General features: G+C 35.2%; 1 protein-coding gene across 1 annotated transcript; it reads right to left on the bottom strand.

The window, feature by feature from the left end:
• Nucleotides 1-14,064: 14,064 nt before the first annotated feature.
• Nucleotides 14,065-16,619, bottom strand: LOC145122057 (uncharacterized). The gene is made up of 3 exons (XM_079057732.1): nt 15,843-16,619; nt 14,495-15,037; nt 14,065-14,163 (listed from the first exon to the last, which is right to left on the bottom strand). Exons 1-3 carry the CDS (start codon nt 16,617-16,619, stop codon nt 14,065-14,067), a joined length of 1,419 nt encoding a protein of 472 aa, XP_078913858.1.
• Nucleotides 16,620-18,080: the final 1,461 nt, after the last annotated feature.

An 18,080-nucleotide genomic window follows, 5' to 3' on the forward strand; every position in this document is an offset into this window, starting at 1 on the left:
TGTGTGTGTGTATATATATATATATATATATATATATATATATATATATATATACACCTTGGAATTCTTATTTATAACAAGCTCTTGAAAGCAAACAAACTATAACAAGTCAAGACAAAACAATAGTTGAAACATAAATCATGAACTAATACCTTGCCTTAAAATCATAAGCATAGGACTCCACCAATTTAATGGTTAGGAAACACCAAGACCGAAATTCCAATGTATAGGAAGCACTAGGACCGAAATCAACACCATACAAGCCCACTAAGGCCGAAAACACATGTTAGGATCCATTTAGGGCCGAAAACAACACTTAGTGGGGGTGTAGGACTGAAATCACCAAGGGAACAAGGTGATTTTAGTCATGTATGGCCGAAAACACCCACTTGATTCCTTTTCCTAAGTGATTTTGGTTTAGGGAAGGAAAAGATAAGGTTTGACTTTATGAAATGATAGTTTAATCCTTTTCCAATGCAAAGTAATACCCATCAAACTTCCAAGCATTTATCCAGCATGTATCTATGCCAATATCTAACAGTTAACTAGGCAAAACTTCACTTCACCTTTTAACCCTTTAAACATGGCAGGAAGCATCCACAAATCCCACCATTTTCCATCATACTCTCCATAAATTTCCCTTTTCTCCCAAGAAACAATTCTAGGCTTCAAAAGAGTTCAAATCTTCCAAGTAATTGTTATTAGATTTTGGTAAGTTTATCTCACTAATCTAGTATTTTTCACACAAATATAATAGTTTCATTATGTTTACACATATTTTTATGCGTTAAAAACCTTTAGGATAATAATATCTTTAAGAAGTTCATCAAACCATTCAAGACTTTAGGCTTGGGAACCTTCACACCATCTTCTCAAATAACTCACAAATCCACTCAAGGTGAGTTCATACCCCCACATTTTCAAGCTTTCTCATGTTGTTAGGGGGGGAATACAAGTAAAAAAAATTTCATCACACAAATACTTACATGTTTTCATCTTTATGTTAAAAATAAGATATTATTTGCATAAGATATGATTATCACTACTTTTTATACAATATTTGTGAAGTATTAGTTTTGATATGCAAAGTTTACAAAACATAACTCATTATATGCTACAAATATCATAAGGAAATCTTTGGTTTGGAAAACTACAAGGTTTTGGAAACTTTTACTAAAATATAGCTTTTCTAGCAAAAATGGTTACATTATAGTCATTTACTATTTTGGTGGGTTACAACCCAAAAATATCATGTTTTGATTTCATATTTTGACATTAGACAAGATTACAACTTTATATTTATATAAAAGAATATATAAATAAACTCAACAAACATACAAGATAAACTATAATTGGTATAGTTTGGGAGTCACAAAATCACACTTTCATTTCAGAAGAACCATATAATTTTCAAAGGTATAATTATTTCATTTTACAAGAAAAAGGAGTCATTGTTCATATAAATCTGTTGATGCTCTTATGAGACGTTCTCTTCACCGTACCTACCTAGCGTACACCTTAAGTCCTGCATTATAACCAGAGTCTCCTTGTGGGAGAGCGAGATAGTTATGAATAGATCTATCTAGGAATGACAACCCCACACCTCAGCTATTAGCTACAGTGAGACCGGCAAGGCTAGGATGACAAAAGTCTACCAGCTCCGACGCCTGAAGAACTTCGTTCAGGCATATCATTCATATTAAGCATGGTTATAATAACTCACATAGGGATTAACAAAACGACTTGGTTTACGGGTAACTTACACTTCATTATTTTTATAAAAGAAATGAAACTACATACTATTTTCAGTACAACATTACTTACATTTTGGTCTTAGGGTTTAAGACTACAGTTCATATTTAAGAAAATATTGGATTTTCTGGAAACATACATTATCATTTTACAAGGAAAAGATACAAAGGATACACATACACTTACAGTTCATATTAAAGAAAATATCGGATTTTCTCGAAGTATACAAAAATCATTTTTACACGAAACCGTTACAAATCCTTCTCATACAAAATGCTTATGAACTCACCAACTTAATTGTTGACACTTTTCAAAATCACTTGTATTCTCAGGAAATCAGTAAACAAGTATTCAAACCATTTTGAGGGTCGGCGTCGCTGTTGCATGTTTACTACTTTTCAGTTATTTGTATTTAACTGCTGAGCAAACAAAGTTTGTAAACAATGTAAACTTGAATTCCCAATGTATGAATGTTTGTGTTGCTATGATTCATTTATATTTAATTGTTATGATATTGTGCAATGTCGTCATCCACCCTCGGACGTTTCCGCCGTTTCGGTTCGGGGGTGTGACAGATTGGTATCACAGCATTGTTTATAGTGAACTAGTATATCGAACCATACAAGATATACAATTATAAATACAATGGGGCTAAAACACTCTGACTACAAATATACTTTTAAAAATATAATAATATTTTAAGTAAAGTATAAGTACATACAAGTTAGGGCAGTGTCATAACGAGAGCATAATAAAAGTAGTATGATGAGTTGAAAACAACGGGTAGGCCTCGGGATATGTAATTAGACCTTGAATAAATATAGTCTGGTCAACTATATTTATCCGAGGTGTAACTAGCATATGTTGGGAAATAGCCGTAGTAAACGACGAGTCTACACTTACCAACACTAAGATACCCAGAATCAAACGCAACATTTAAAATACTATAGGAGTATTTTAGGATACCATAGAACCACACACTTAAATCTTCTACGTATTTCTCATACCTCTATTCTCGCACAGACAACATGGCTGAATTTCACCACGAAGACCCCCACTAACTTGCCATGGCAGTCAACGAATGGATCGAGGAGGAGCCAGAAGAGGTTCATGAGGAGAACCCAGAAGAGGGTCCTGAAGAATACCAAGAGGTGGATTACGAGGGGGAAGATTCTGATAAGGAGTCAGACGAGGAGGAAGGCGCTGGAGAGATCATTCGCAAACCTTACCCTATCAGGAGCAGGCAAGAGACCCTTTCACATCCTTCCTTCCAGGTACATAAGCACCCAATAGGGGTCCTCTTTGGATGAACATTCCTAGTAAGAAAATATTGCCCATGTAAGGGTATGCTTCGTTGTTGACATCTACCTCTGTCCAGGATGCACCTCCACAGGGGGCAACCCAGCTACATTCCTGGGCTAGAGGAGATGGCCGACGATCCGTATTAGGCATGCACCCACTACACCATACTCCGGGACCCAGCACCCTTACCAATCAAGCACTACCTCCAATTGTAACACAAGTGGCCCGTCTACAGCCAAGTTCAGGCTCTCCATCATGAGGTAATGGAGATTGGAGGCGAAGCTCAGAATGCGACAATGCGAATTCGACGCCTCCGCGAAGAACAAGAACGTCATTCAGAAGTAATACTGAATCAGCAAGCAGAGCAGAAGAACATTACAGACCGTCTACACTCCTTAGAGAGGAAGTGGCCACCATGAGACAACAAATCCATGCAGCTGAGGCTAGGGTAGCCTTAGCAAAACAGAGAGCGAAAGAGGCCACTCGCGAAATGAGTGAAATGGCTAGGCACCTTGTGCGCCATTTTGGTATATGATAGACTAGTATAGCCAAGTGAGTTAGTAACTATACTACTCACACTATGTCTTAGGTTTATTGCATCTTTCATCACAACTAGTAGTAGTAAATCAAGAGAGGTACGTCCTCCAAGAACTCATGTAACCCGAACCAACTAAATGTATTGACGGCTATGTTCTATTTCGATAACTTTACATTCGTACAATACCTACTACTTATCACCATAAGTACATTTTGATAATGTGGTTGAAATATTTGGGAATCATACAACAAAACATGTAATTTATATGCGTATATATATATATATATATATATATATATATATATATATATATATATATATATATATATATAGATGAGATACAACAAGCAACGACCATAGTTACTTACAAACTCTTTTCATACCATACAACAGAATCATGCCGCAACAAGGAAGTAACCAGCCTACCGGTGAAACACCAGTTCTACAAATGTACCTCACTACATTTCAAGCCACTATAACAGCCGTCGTGATAGCCGGCATGGTACAACTTAGCGCTAACAACGCAAACGGAAACAGGGGCGGTGCCAGCAGTACCCACCCCGGTGGCAACCAAGGACACCAGCGGGTGTTTTCCTGCAAGGACACCCCAGATCCCAAACTTAAGAATTCCTACGACAATGGAGGGGCACTACCCAAGAAACAAAAGTTTTGGAACAAGAAAGGGGGTCGTTCGACGCAGGTACCTGCCAAAAGACAACAAATTGTGGCAGCTGAGTGCCACCACTACCCCTACTGACTCCATGCGGATGAAACCATATGCGGGGAAACTACCTAAATGCAACAAATGTAACTTCCATCACAAAGGATCCTGCCGAGAGATGCATTGCAAGAACTGTAACAGAAAAGGGCATACCACTCGCTTTTGTAGAGTGCCAACTCGACAGGCCACCCAAGCCGCTAAAGTTAGAATGAATCAGGCTTGCTACGAATGTAGGGAGACGGGGCATTTCAAGAGAGAGAGCCCAAGGACTAAGAACAAAGATGTCAGAGGTGTCAGAAGCATTTCAACAATGGAACACGAGGAGGTAATGAAGAACCCTACTATGATTACCGGTACATTTCTCCCCTAACTAACTCATACGCATGCGTACTTTTACAACAGAGGTGCGGAAAGGAAATTCGTAAGTCGCAAAGCATAATTGCATGATAAATCAAAACCATCAAACATTCACGAAAATACTCCCGATATAGCGATGACTAGGGGAAGAACTAAAACCGCCAATGATACATACCTAGGATGCACTCTAACTCTAAACAAACATTTCTTCTAAAACCAACCTAATATCAGTAACAGTAGGAAACTCCAGCACGACCATTTAAATGTTTTAGATAAGCCCTAGCCAAACCTATATTATATGTTGCGAGAAATCGTTCGACTTAACTTACTAAATAACGAAACTCGTGTTATCTATAACGACAAACATGACACAAACCTCTGAATCGTCCCTTGCATCTAGACTTAGAAGTATCTATGTAAGAGGTACCACGCTCTTTCTTAGCCCATAATAGAAATAGGAAACAGGAAGCAAAAGACATCTAGGATATCCCAGAGGTTTATAACCTTCCCGAGGTGTTCCCAGAAGATCTTTCGGAAATACCACCCATATGCCAAGTTGAGTTCGGAATCGACTCGACTCTTGGAGCCATTCACATAACCAAATCCCCAATACCACTTAGCACCGATGTAAATATAGAAAATGTCCAGATGATGGAACGATCTAACAAGTAAGGAAATTATCAGACCAAGCCTCTAACCTCTGAGAGCAATAGTCTGGCTCGTAAAGAGGAAGGGAGAATTGTCCATATGACCATTAACTGCCAAGAGCCAAACAAACCCGCCATAAAGTGCCAATATCCCCTATTCTGAATCGACGACCTATTCAACCAACTTCAAGGAACGAGCAAGGGTCGGCATACCACCAGCTCAGAGTTCCGGGGAAATAAATTCCTGAGACGACCTAAGACTTACAAGGGACAACCACACCACACATAACCTTGACTTTGGAAACAATAGTGTTCACCTTAAGATCTAGAGACACTACCTTTAGGGTGTTATGTAAACAATCTTCATTGGCCACGACCATCCATTCACATCACCCTATAGGACGCAAATGCAGACCACCCCTGTACTGGGCTGAGGTGGGTGACACGCAGCTAGCAAGGGGGAAAACACCTGACCACACCATCACCGGCCCTAAAATCAGCAGAGAGACAACCAAGGATCGCCCAAATTCAAGAATGAATAAAGGCATCCAAGGACTCACAAAAGATCTAGGCGGATAAACGACAGAAACCCTTGGAATTCTAAGTCAATGACCGCGTGAGGGTAAAGTCTCGCCCCGGAAAGGGACGACACGCTTGGGAAGCGTGGAAAATTAAATACAAGGTAAATTAGACCATTTGGGATCCTTGCCAGGATCGGTCCGGTGGTTCAAGCTTCGATTGCCACAAGAACTCAGCAACATACACCCCACCTTCCACGTGACCAATCCGGAGAAATGCCTATCCGATGAAACTCTCGTCATCCGTCTTGATGAGATTGAAGTAAACGAGAATCCTCATTTCGTAGAGGAACCTGTTGAAATCATGGACAGGGAAATTAAAAGAACAAAGCAAAGTCAAATACCAATAGTAAAGGTCCACTAGAACGCCAAGCGAGGACCCAAATTCACTTGGGAACATGAGAAATCAGATGAAACGGAATTACCCACAACTTTTCCCTAGGGCTACCAACAACCCGTTCAAGATACAAATTTCGGGACGAAATTCCCTCTAACAGGGGGATGATGTGACAACCCGAAAAATTTGTATCAAGCAACGAAATTCCCTCTAACAGGGGGATGATGTGACAACCCGAAAAATTTGTATCAAGTAAGGTCTAAATTGTAACCATGTGCAAGTGAATTCACAACGTAACCTTGTTGCAATAAACTCTTGAAATCCATAAGGGCATTAGTTGTATAGGTATGTATATATATATATATATATATATATATATATATACCTTGGAATTCATATTTATAACAAGCTCTGAAAAGCAAACAAACTATAACAAGTCAAGACAAATCAAATAGTTGAAACATAAATCATGAACTAATACCTTGCCTTAAAATCTTAAGCATAAGACTCCACCCATTTAATGATTAGGAAACACCAAGACCAAAATCACAATGTATAGGAAACACTAGGACCGAAATCAACACCATACAAGCCCACTAAGGCCAAAAACACATGCTAGGATCCATTTAGGGCTGAAAACAACACTTAGTGGGAGTGTAGGACCGAAATCACCAAGGGAACAAGGTGATTACGGTCATGTATGGCCGAAAACACCCACTTGATTCCTTTTCCTAAGTGACTTCAGTTTAAGGAAGGAAAATATAAGGTTTGACTTTATGAAATGATATTTTAATCCTTTTCCAATGCAAAGTAATACCCATCAAACTTCCAAGCATTTATCCAGCATGTATCTATGCCAATATCTAACAGTTAACTAGGCAAAACTTCACTTCACCTTTTCCCCCTTTAAACACGGCAGGAAGCATCCACAAATCCCACCATTTTTCCATCCTACTCTCCATAAATTTCCCTTTTCTCCCAAGAAACAATTCTAGGCTTCAAAAGAGTTCAAATCTTCCAAGTAGTTGTTCTTAGATTTTGGTAAGTTTATCTCACTAATCTAGTATTTTCCACATAAATATATTAGTTTCATTATGTTTACACATATTGTTATGTGTTAAAAACATTTAGGATAATAATATATCTAAGGAAGTTCATCTAACAATTCAAGAGTTTAGGCTTGGGAACCTTCACACCATCTTCTCAAATAACCCACAAAATCTACTCAATGTGAGTTCATACCCCCACATTTTCAAGATTTTTCATATTTTTAGGGGAGGGGGATCAAATAAAACTTTGTTCATCACACAAATACTTACATGTTTTCATCTTTATGTTAAAAATAAGATATTATTTGCATAAGATATGATTATCACTACTTTTTATACAATATTTGTGAAGTATTAGTTTTGATATGCAAAGTTAACAAAACATAACTCATTATATGCTACAAATATCATAAGGAAAATTTTGGTTTGGAAAACTACAAGGTTTTGGAAACTTTTACTAAAATATAGCTTTTCTAGCAAAAATCATTACATTATACTCATTTACTATTTTGGTGGGTTACAACCCAAAAATATCATGTTTTGATTTCATATTTTGACATTAGACAAGATTACAACTTTATATTTTTATAAAAGAATATATAAATAGTCTCAACAAACATACAAAATAAACTATAATTGGTATAGTTTGGGAGTCACAAAATCACACTTTCATTTTAGAAGAACCATATAATTTTCAAAGGTATAATTATTTCATTTTAATAGAAAAATGAGCCATAGTTCATGTAAATCTGTTGATGCTCTTGTGAGACATTTTCTTCACCGTACCTACCTAGCATACAGCTTAAGTCCTGTATTATAACCAGAGTCTCCTTGAGGGAGAGCGAGATATTTGTGTATAGATCTATACGGGATTGACAACCCCACACATTAGTTATTAGCTACAGTTAGACCGGCAAGTCTAGGATGACAAAAGTCTACCAGCTCCGACGCCTGAAGAACGTCATTCGAGCATATCAATCATATTAAGAATCGCTATAATAACTTACATATGGATTAACAAAACAAATTGGTTTACGGGTAACTTACACTTCATTAGTTTTATAAAAGAAATGAAACTACATACTATTTTCAGTACCGCATTACTTACATTTTGGTCTTAGGGTTTAAGACTACAGTTCATATTTAAGAAAATATTGGATTTTCTGGAAACATACATTATCATTTTACAAGGAAAAGATACAAAGGATAAACACACACTTACAGTTCATATTAAAGAAAATATCGGATTTTCTCGAAGTATACAAAAATCATTTTTACACGAAACCGTTACAAATCCTTCTCATACAAAATGCTTATGAACTCACCAACTTAATTGTTGACACTTTTCAAAATCACTTGTATTCTCAGGAAATCAATAAACAAGTATTCAAACCATTTTGAGGGTCGGCGTCGCTGTTGCATGTTTTCTACTTTTCAGTTATTTTTATTTAACTTTTGAGCAAACAAAGTTTGTAAACAATGTAAACTTGAATTCCCAATGTATGAATGTTTGTGTTGTTGTGATTCATTTATATTCAATTGTTATGATACTTTGCAATGTCATCATCCACCCTCAAACGTTTCTACCGTTCCAGTTTGGGGGTGTGACAATAGTTGTCCTTCGGGCATGCCATTATTAAGGTCAGTGAAATCGACACACGTTCGCATTGTACCACCCACCTTCTTTACCAGCACCAAGTTTTCAATCCACTTCGGGAATTATGTGGATCACATGACTCCTGTTTCCACCAATGCTTTAACTTCCCCGTTGACCATTTTTTTCTTTCTTTAGCCATGATGTGTTTTTTCTGCTTGATTGGAGTGTATGTTGGGTTAATGTTTAACCGATGTTCTATCTAGGATCAAGGAATCCCCATCATGTCTTCAGGTTTCCATGTAAAATCATCTACATTCTTCTTTAACAGACTTATCAATCCTCCTCATAATAGCTCTGGGAGTTCTAAACCTACTTTGATTCTTTGATCCTCATCTTTTTCATTGATGGTTATCTCTTTTGCGTCTAGCGAGGAACTTCGTTTTTCGAAGATTGGCTCTGTTGGGTTAGGCTGAATCGCATGGCTTCATTCTGGTGGTCCGAACACCGTGCTTTGGATTATTATGATACCTTCATCGGTAGGGATTTTGAGTAGTCCATGCACCGTAGATGGTACTGTTTGCAATTTCCATAGACCTGTTCTTCCCAGCAACATATTGTAGGGGGGTGCTCGTATTATAAGAAACTCTGTTAAGATAGTTTTCTTAATATTACCTCTGTGATCTTCCACAATAAAATTTAAAAATATCCATCCCATCGGTCGTACTGATTTTTCAACGAATCCTACCATGGCTAATGTAGCTAGGCTAACGTACTTTTGGACTTCGAGTGGTAGACCTTTCAGGCAGTGCTCATATATGATGTTAATAGAAATTTTGTTATCCACATAGATCATTAATATCAATGTTCTTCCCATTGTTGCTATGATTATTAACTGTTCTGTCCCCTAATGATCAAAGGGTATTGGGTCATGGTGGTTGAAGTCGATGTTAACTATCTTCCGTTTTTTATTGGATTGGCATCAAGTCCTCCCCCTCATTGTATCTTAGCGATCTCAGCATCGTAATTTCTTACTTCTTCATTCTTGGAAGTTCCTTCTCCCCCCACCTTAAGCGACCGGCCTCTATCCTTTTCTCTCTTGAGGCTTTTGCAATCCTCCGTATCATGGCCCAAATTTTCATGATATTCGCAATATATGTTGGGATCTCGTGGGTATTTACTATATTTATCAATATTTCCTTTATTCGGACTTCTAAGGGTGTATGCTTCATATGCTTCATGTCGGTATGGTTGAAAGCGGTCATGTTGTTTTGCTCTTGCCTTATGAGTGAACCTTCTATTTTGACCAAGATGGGAATGATGATCGTTTGCCCCCTGGTACTATGTAGGTCGCTCCCCTCGCTTTCCTCCTCTAGCAATTTTTTCCCCTCAATTCTTTCTTTTTCTAGTTTTTGCCTCTTTCCTTAGGAATTGATTAATTTTACGTATCATCTCCTCTGTGCTTACACAATCTCTCATTACCAGCTTACGGAATAGGTCTCCCTATAAAAGACCATAGGTTAACACAGCTATAATCATGGATCATCTCTCGTTGGCATCCTTCAGCTGATTTCGTTGAATCTTTTGAAATAGACCTTGTTAGACTCCCCTACTCTTTTTCGGTAGGCGAATATTTCATGTGTCTGCTGTTGGAACCTTCTCTATTGAATGAAACTATTGAAAAACTTTTGACACGGTTCCTTGAAACTTCCTATACTTTTGGGTGGTAAACTTGCTAACCAGTATCGGACAGATCCATCTAAGGTTCCTACAAAGTATAGACTTCATAGTTTTGGGTCCATCGGGATCATCTTAATGGCTCATTGAAAGTTCAAAACATGATCGTCAGGATCTCACGTTCCATCGTACATTGGGACTCTAGGTCCTTTCAACCATTTTGGGATGGGAGTCTTGTTGATCTCATTAAGGTGATCGGAAATTGAGACCCTGAAACACATGGTTGTATTGTTTTGCCTTCGCTACTTCTGGCAACATTCTTTTGTTTTGAGAATCTCTTTTTGCTTTCTCCTGACGTGACAGACAGAGAGAGAGAGAGAGAGAGAGAGAGAAATCTTGAGCTTACTTCCTTTTTATTTCTTTCTTTCTTACTCGCTTGTTCTTCGCTTCTCTTAGTTCTTCTTCCTGTTTCCTCTGATTCCTTTGTTTGGCTAGTGTGCACCGAGACTCGACCCCATTCCTTTTCTTTTTGTATTCTTTCTTTCTATACCTTATGACTACTTCTTTCCACTTGTCGTTTTTTCATAGCTTTGAATCTTTTGAAAGCTTCAAACTCCTCCATTTCTCTTTCTTCTTTTTTCGAACATTCTTTACACCCTTGCCCCTCTTTTAGGACTTTCGCTGTTGTGTTTCTGTGTGCCATCACCGTCGTGATTTGTGGTGTTTCCTCAAAGTTCTGCATTCTTGTGAGGGGACTCGCATTGGCAACCGGGTTTCCTTCGTTGGATATTTGTTGCGGAGTCCCACAGATGGCGCCACCTGATGTGCCCCGAGTTCAGTCTCCATATCACTGAGCCAGACGACTCCGTTTAGAAATGAACAACCTGGAAACAATCACAAATTCATAAGCTAGTTGTCTAGGAGAAGATCCCGGGCCAACGCTCTGATGGTAAAGTTAGTGAAGATTTGGAGAGAATCTTTTTGTGAATGTTCTTAATCGAGATGAATGAGCGATTTATAGCGTACCTGGCAACGGTGGATCGAATTACCTTTTTATAGCCGAAGAAGAAATGTCTCAACCTTCCTATATGTCGAATTGGTCTACTATCTTATCGCATTTATGGTCATACACCTGAGGGTAGAGCAAGAAAGGCTTGGAAACCATTGTACAATTGTTCCTTGTAAGTATAAGGTTCTATCAATCATCTTTCTACATACAACTTGTACTTCTTCGAGTTTCCATGTTCTTTATGCACTGTGGTGACATCAAGTTGGACTTTGTTTGTTTTTTCACGATGTTCGGTGCTTTTAGGTATAGTTCGGTGCTTGGACGTGGTTCGTCACTTCCACTTGGTCTGGTCCATAGTGTAGTTCGATGGTATTTGAAATTCAGACTTCCTGAGGGTGTAGGCATAGCGATTAACCCTATACCCTATTAATTACAAACTTCCAAACCAAGACATCATGTGATTTGTAGTTCTTGAAGATTTAGTTATGAATTGTACAAAATGACTAATATGATCAGCAGGGACTGGTCCGAGTCTGCATTGGATGTAAAATCTACATATTTGTAGATAAAACCAGATGAAACTCTTCGAATGATGAAAGTAGATATACATACCTTTACAAGGACATAAATTTCATATAATTTAGACACCCCATTGATTTTATATGATTTTAGAAATATAAAGGACAGATTCATGAAATCACAATATCATCACGTTTTAGTCCCCATTCTATCCCACTTATTAAGCACGTAACTATTAAGTTCATATCTATCAATTCCAGCAAGATATAATTTCTAATCATCCATATTTGTAGGTGTAATAAGAACATCTTCATGAATTAATATCATGACTAAAAATCAACATATAAATCACACTTATTCACTTAATGTTCATTAGATGGGATTCATGGGTTTGGTCTTCAATCCAAACACATTATGTACTTAATACCTACTGAAAAGAGATGGAAAATGCAACATCTTTCAACCACCATGAAATGGTGGTGACATAGTGGTGTAGTAATGGTCCTAGTGACTTCATGTTTATGATAGGGTGGTTTTCTAGCAGCTTCCACCAACGTTGATGGTGGTGGTTAGTGGCGGTATATGTTATGTTTTCAAGATAGAAGAAAGAATAAAAAACTTAAAGAATAAGATAATTATATCAATCTTAAAGTGGTCAAACTCTACCGCAACCTTCCCCCCCCCCCCCTTCTCTTCTCCAGTGGCATTTTTCGGTGACCTCCGGTAGGATTTCAGTGGCTTCTCTTCATCTCTCTCTCAACTGCTTTATAAATCGACCACCTTTCACCCTTTTCTCCGTTAAAGTCGATGGTGCACTCATAGAGTGTGATTGGTTTTGGCCTGATGCGTAAAAGAGTGTACTACCAATTGTCTAATGGTCAATCGGATTTATCCCCTAAGCCCCCATAACTTTCCGTTTTGACAAAAACAACCCATAAAATCAAAAGTCCTAACAAATTAACTTCCTAATTTTGACTCTCTTAATCCCTTGCTAAAAATGGACTCTTTTTATGTTAAGTAATTACTTTTAAATATTTTATAATAATATTTATTTTGTTGTTATTATTATTATTTCTTTATTTAATATTAATTATTATGAATCACTTTAAATTTTTATAATATATTTATTTATTTAACTCATTTGTCTTATCTTAAAATTTTATTTTTAATTAGTAATTGTTCATATTATTTATTAAACTTTTTTTTTCTAAATAATCAAACACAAAAAAGAAAAAAAAAAGGTGTTAAAATATATATCTACTTTTTTTAACAGCAGTTTGACTGGTTATATTTTAATGTTAATATTCCAATTCTTGTTAGCACCAAGGATTGAACCCTGACATCCTCATTCTCTCGTACCAAGAGGTATTTCTCTACCAAGAGGGTTATTCCCAATCGACTTATTTAGTAATCTATAAAAAAAACACAAATAACTTATGTGATATAATGGGCTAATAATGATAATAAATAATCAATAAACAAATCAATAATAACAAGTTATAAAAATACGTTCTAATTGGGTCAGAGATTCTTTTATAAAGGTTTCAAAAAGTACTTTGGCACCAACTGTCCAATTACACTAATTAGGGGTCCAAAATGGCTTTATTCATTATTATTTTTCTTAAAAAAAAAAAAGCCAACACATACAATTTAATCTATACTTAAATTTATATTTTTTTCATCAGGAGTCTTAAATAATTTTGAATCTTTAAAATCACTATATTTAGAAGCTCGCTATAGCTAAATCCACGACAATCGCGACCTCCATTTTCCACATCTATAACTTGGCCAATTTCATCAAACAAGCAAAGAAATACATATAAAATGGAGAACTTTTAATTATATATATATATATATATATATATATATATATATATATATATATATATATATATATATATATATATATATATATGGAAGAAGTGCCATTGATAAACTTCCAACAATAGAACGCGACTAAACCTACCAATATATTCTACGTATCTCAAGCAATTAACTCATTATCCAAGCAATCTCGTAACTTTAGCTTGGTGACCTCCATGACATTGCTCTCGACCACGTCACAGCATTCGGTTTTTCCATTCTACATCAAATGAAACAAAATTCGATAATCAATCAACACAATGAAATAAGGGTTAAAGTAAAAAAGCAATGTAATTTATCAATACTAAGTACATGAAAATTTTACCACAAACACTTGAGTCATGCATAATTAAGCTTTATATATATATATATATATATATATATATATATATATATATATATATATATATATATATATATATATATATATATATATATATATATATATATATATATATAGTGGAGAACAAGGTGGTCGGAATTGAATTTTAAATATGTAACCGGTGATTTCCTAACATTCAAAATATAAATTGATATTAAAATTAACTCGCCTGCTTGGGTTTTTTCATCGGTGACACAACTTCAATTCTAGAGATCAAATCTGCAGAATGGTTTCCAGCGAACTCACAAGTCGACAACCCACGTGAAGCCATGCGCACATAATTTGTTAGAACTTCACTTTCATTGATAGTTTTTATGGATTCAAATGTAAACACATGAGGAGTTGCACATGGATCGTTTGAGAGTACTGGTCTTGTGTTGAAGATGAATAAAGGTGGCTGAGAGTCCAAGAACCATGGCTTGAATGTCTCAAAGGGGAACTTTAGGATGCTACGAGGAATGACTTTCTCATAAATCTGAACCGAATAGCCCCATGAGCATGAAAAAGACCAAGTTAATCGTCTATCATAACATATAGTTTGTTGCACCAAACGAGATTGGTCAATGTCTGCAGCTTTCATGAGGTGTTTTGCAGATTCAAAACGGTCCATAGATTGAAAGATCGGGTCAAGGTGGTCTAAATGATGGAGGGAAAGCAATGGAGTTTGTGGGTGTGAAGATAAAAATCCAGATACATCCCCATGTAGATCCATCTACAAAAAAAAATTATAAATGAAAATTTAAATAGTAAACTACTTTCTTAATTGTTAATTCAAAGTATTTTGAACGGATTTAAGCACTCACTTTTCATTTTTGTTCCATTGTTATGATATTTTCAGGTTTTTAGCAAGGAAAGCAGTTAATCATGGAAAAAAGTTGAGACAATTTTGGTTACTAATATTAGTTGTGTAATTAAGCAATCAAAACAATAAGTATTTTGGGTAGAGACCCCGTACATGTATAAAGGGTATGTATCTATATTTCAATAAGACATGTGACCGTTATATATTTCTCTATTACAAATATATTCAAAATGATGAATTTTTGAAACATGAACAAAAAAGTCTTACTGTCATGAAAAATTTATTCAAAGTGGTGATAATAAACTTTTAGTTATATTTTTCTATCAGAATCAAGTAATAATTGATAACATGACCAATGTTTAGATGATATGGACTAGAATACGTATAAGTGTATTGTTGTGATATTAGTATTGTTAGTGATGTTTCTTTTGGTTATTATACATGACATTTTCCAAAACGTTTCACAATAACGAAATAAAATTGAAACTTGAGTGTTTAAAACTCCTAAAAAAAAATTCCATTGCCCTATATGAAACAACAATTAATGAAAGTTGGTTACTATTTTGTAAAATTGTCCAAACTTTTAACCAATAGTAATCTGTTTGTCTTAAAAATTAATCACGATCACTTAACAAAATTTAGACATTAGTACTTAAACCTGTTTTGTAAAATTGTATACCCTTTTTTATTTAAACCGATGTTTGATGAGTAATACCTGATGAAGGCCACGATGAATAGTTAGTGAAACTCCGAAATCATTAATACAAGTCATCAATGTTTGATCGGCAAACCTCAAATACGGGTACCTTCCAAGACAATCTTCAAGATTTTTTTGCACCATTTCCGCCAATGGATAACTCAATATGACTCCGGCTCCACCAAATCCCATGTCATACGAAAATATTTGATTTGATGCTATACTCTCCGAGTTATCACCAATGTATATGTACTTTGTATGATCATATTTTGACAATTCATCCACCAAATTGTCAACAAAAAAGATCGAGTCATCATCTCCCATGATATACCATCGTACCCCTTCCCTCTCTTCCCTAAAAACCTCAATCAACGCATGCACCATTCGCACCATGAATGGTGAAAGATGTTTTGTTTCCTCCAATAACTTTGTATTATCATCAGAAATACGAAAAGGAGGGGAGGCATGCGACCATGGCAAGAGATCATCTGTGGGAGCTGTGTCAAGGTAGAGGTAGCCACGTGTGATGTTTGGACGCCACCATGACTCAATGTAGGATTTTCGATAGTGCCATGCATTTGTAGACCCCAAAATTGCAAAAACAAGGTTGGAAATGTTTGTTGTGTGATAAGATGGCAATGAAGATTGATGTGTTGTCATGTGAATGATGTCAGTCTGTAGGCATTTAGGATGGTTCGAAAATGAGAAAACAATGATGAAGATTAGAATCGATGTTGAAATGGCGAGTGTTGTGCAAATTATGGTTGATGAGGTTTTGAGAAGAGAAGAAGCCATTGCTAAAAGGCAAAATGATATTGTTGAATACTTGAATAAGTATGGAAGGGTTTAAGGTATTAAAAGTACGGAAATGTACTTCTTTTTAAAATGGGTTTTCTAGGATTAATACGCTAAATGGATTTTTCTATCTATGTACGAAAACGACTTTTATACACAATTAAAATGAATTGGTGGGACGTTGTTCATATATCTCACAATGAGTTACATAAATCGGCTATTTTTTTTAGCATATTTAAGATTTGTTTTCACCCATTAATTATAATATTTTGCTAAGAGATATACGAGGTCTATACTTTTGCTTCTTTCTTAAGCCTTTGAGTAAACGTCACATGTTTTGGGTATTTGTCTTTTACAAACTAACCATTTGGGAGCAAATCCATTGTACGCAATCAAGCTATCTCCGCTCCATAATAAAATTAAATTAAATTAAAAAAATATTTAAAAAAAAAAAGTAATTGAAAATTATTTAGACTACATTCTCAACCATTAAGATTAGTTATATCTCAAAAAACTTTTCATATTAAAAAAAAAATCAAAAAACATCATTTTTTACTAAAATATAGTTTTTTAGTAGAGTGTAACTGTTTTCTACCTTCCAACAACATTTGTTATTAATATGAGGAGAGCTGACAATATATGGATTTGGGTTTAAGTCTAGGTTGAGTTTCGATTCAACTTATTTATTAATTGGTTTGAATAGTTCAACCAATCTCACACAGTTTATGGATTGATATTTCTAACTCAACTCAATCTTAAGTAAATAGATTGTCACTAAGTTGTCATCTTTATATATTTCTCAACTCTGTCTTTTAAATAAATTTGTTAAATCTAAATTGACTTATTTTATTTACCTTTTTTTTAAAAAAAGATAAATAAAATAACTAAGTATTACACCATTTAAATTAATTCGAGACTAAAAATAAAATTTCAAAATATGACAAAAGAATATTCACAATTTATAAATACAAATAAATTATTCAGATAACGTTAGAAATATTTAATTTCGAAATGATTTTGAAAAGTAGCTAATATTGTCGGTATCAAAAAATATATATATGAGAATTAGGATAGCATTTTTCTAAAACATATATAATAATACAAAAGTATAATTTTTTATTGATACATGATAATATTTGATTGTTGAATTATATATATATATATATATATATATATATATATATATATATATATATATATATATATATATATGGTTAGGTTCATGTGAGACGGCCTAATTTTGTAAGACCGTGAGACGCAATACTAGCCACTCATTTAGTAGATAAAAAAAACATTTTTAAAATGCAAAATAATTGAAAATTTTCGAAAAAAAAATTTCAAATATTATTTGTGGTTTCTACTTTTCTCTTTGGTTTATTGATTGTATTTTGGTTTTTTGTTTTTAATTTATTTATAATGGTTTCTTCCTCAATAATTTTGTTAAATTTAACAAAAACACAT

Source organism: Lactuca virosa, chromosome 6 (assembly GCF_052849685.1).
Source record: "Lactuca virosa cultivar CGN04683 chromosome 6, Lactuca_virosa_CGN04683_v6, whole genome shotgun sequence".
NCBI classification, from domain to species: domain Eukaryota; kingdom Viridiplantae; phylum Streptophyta; class Magnoliopsida; order Asterales; family Asteraceae; genus Lactuca; species Lactuca virosa.

Coding starts and splice junctions, on each gene's coding strand:
- LOC145122057 (XM_079057732.1), bottom strand. CDS start 16,619: ATGGCTTCTTCTCTTCTCAAAACCTCATCAACCATAATTTGCACAACA. Junction 15,038..15,842: donor TTCATCGTGGCCTTCATCAG/GTATTACTCATC, acceptor TTTTTTTTGTAG/ATGGATCTACATGGGGATGT. Junction 14,164..14,494: donor CGATGAAAAAACCCAAGCAG/GCGAGTTAATTT, acceptor CATTTGATGTAG/AATGGAAAAACCGAATGCTG.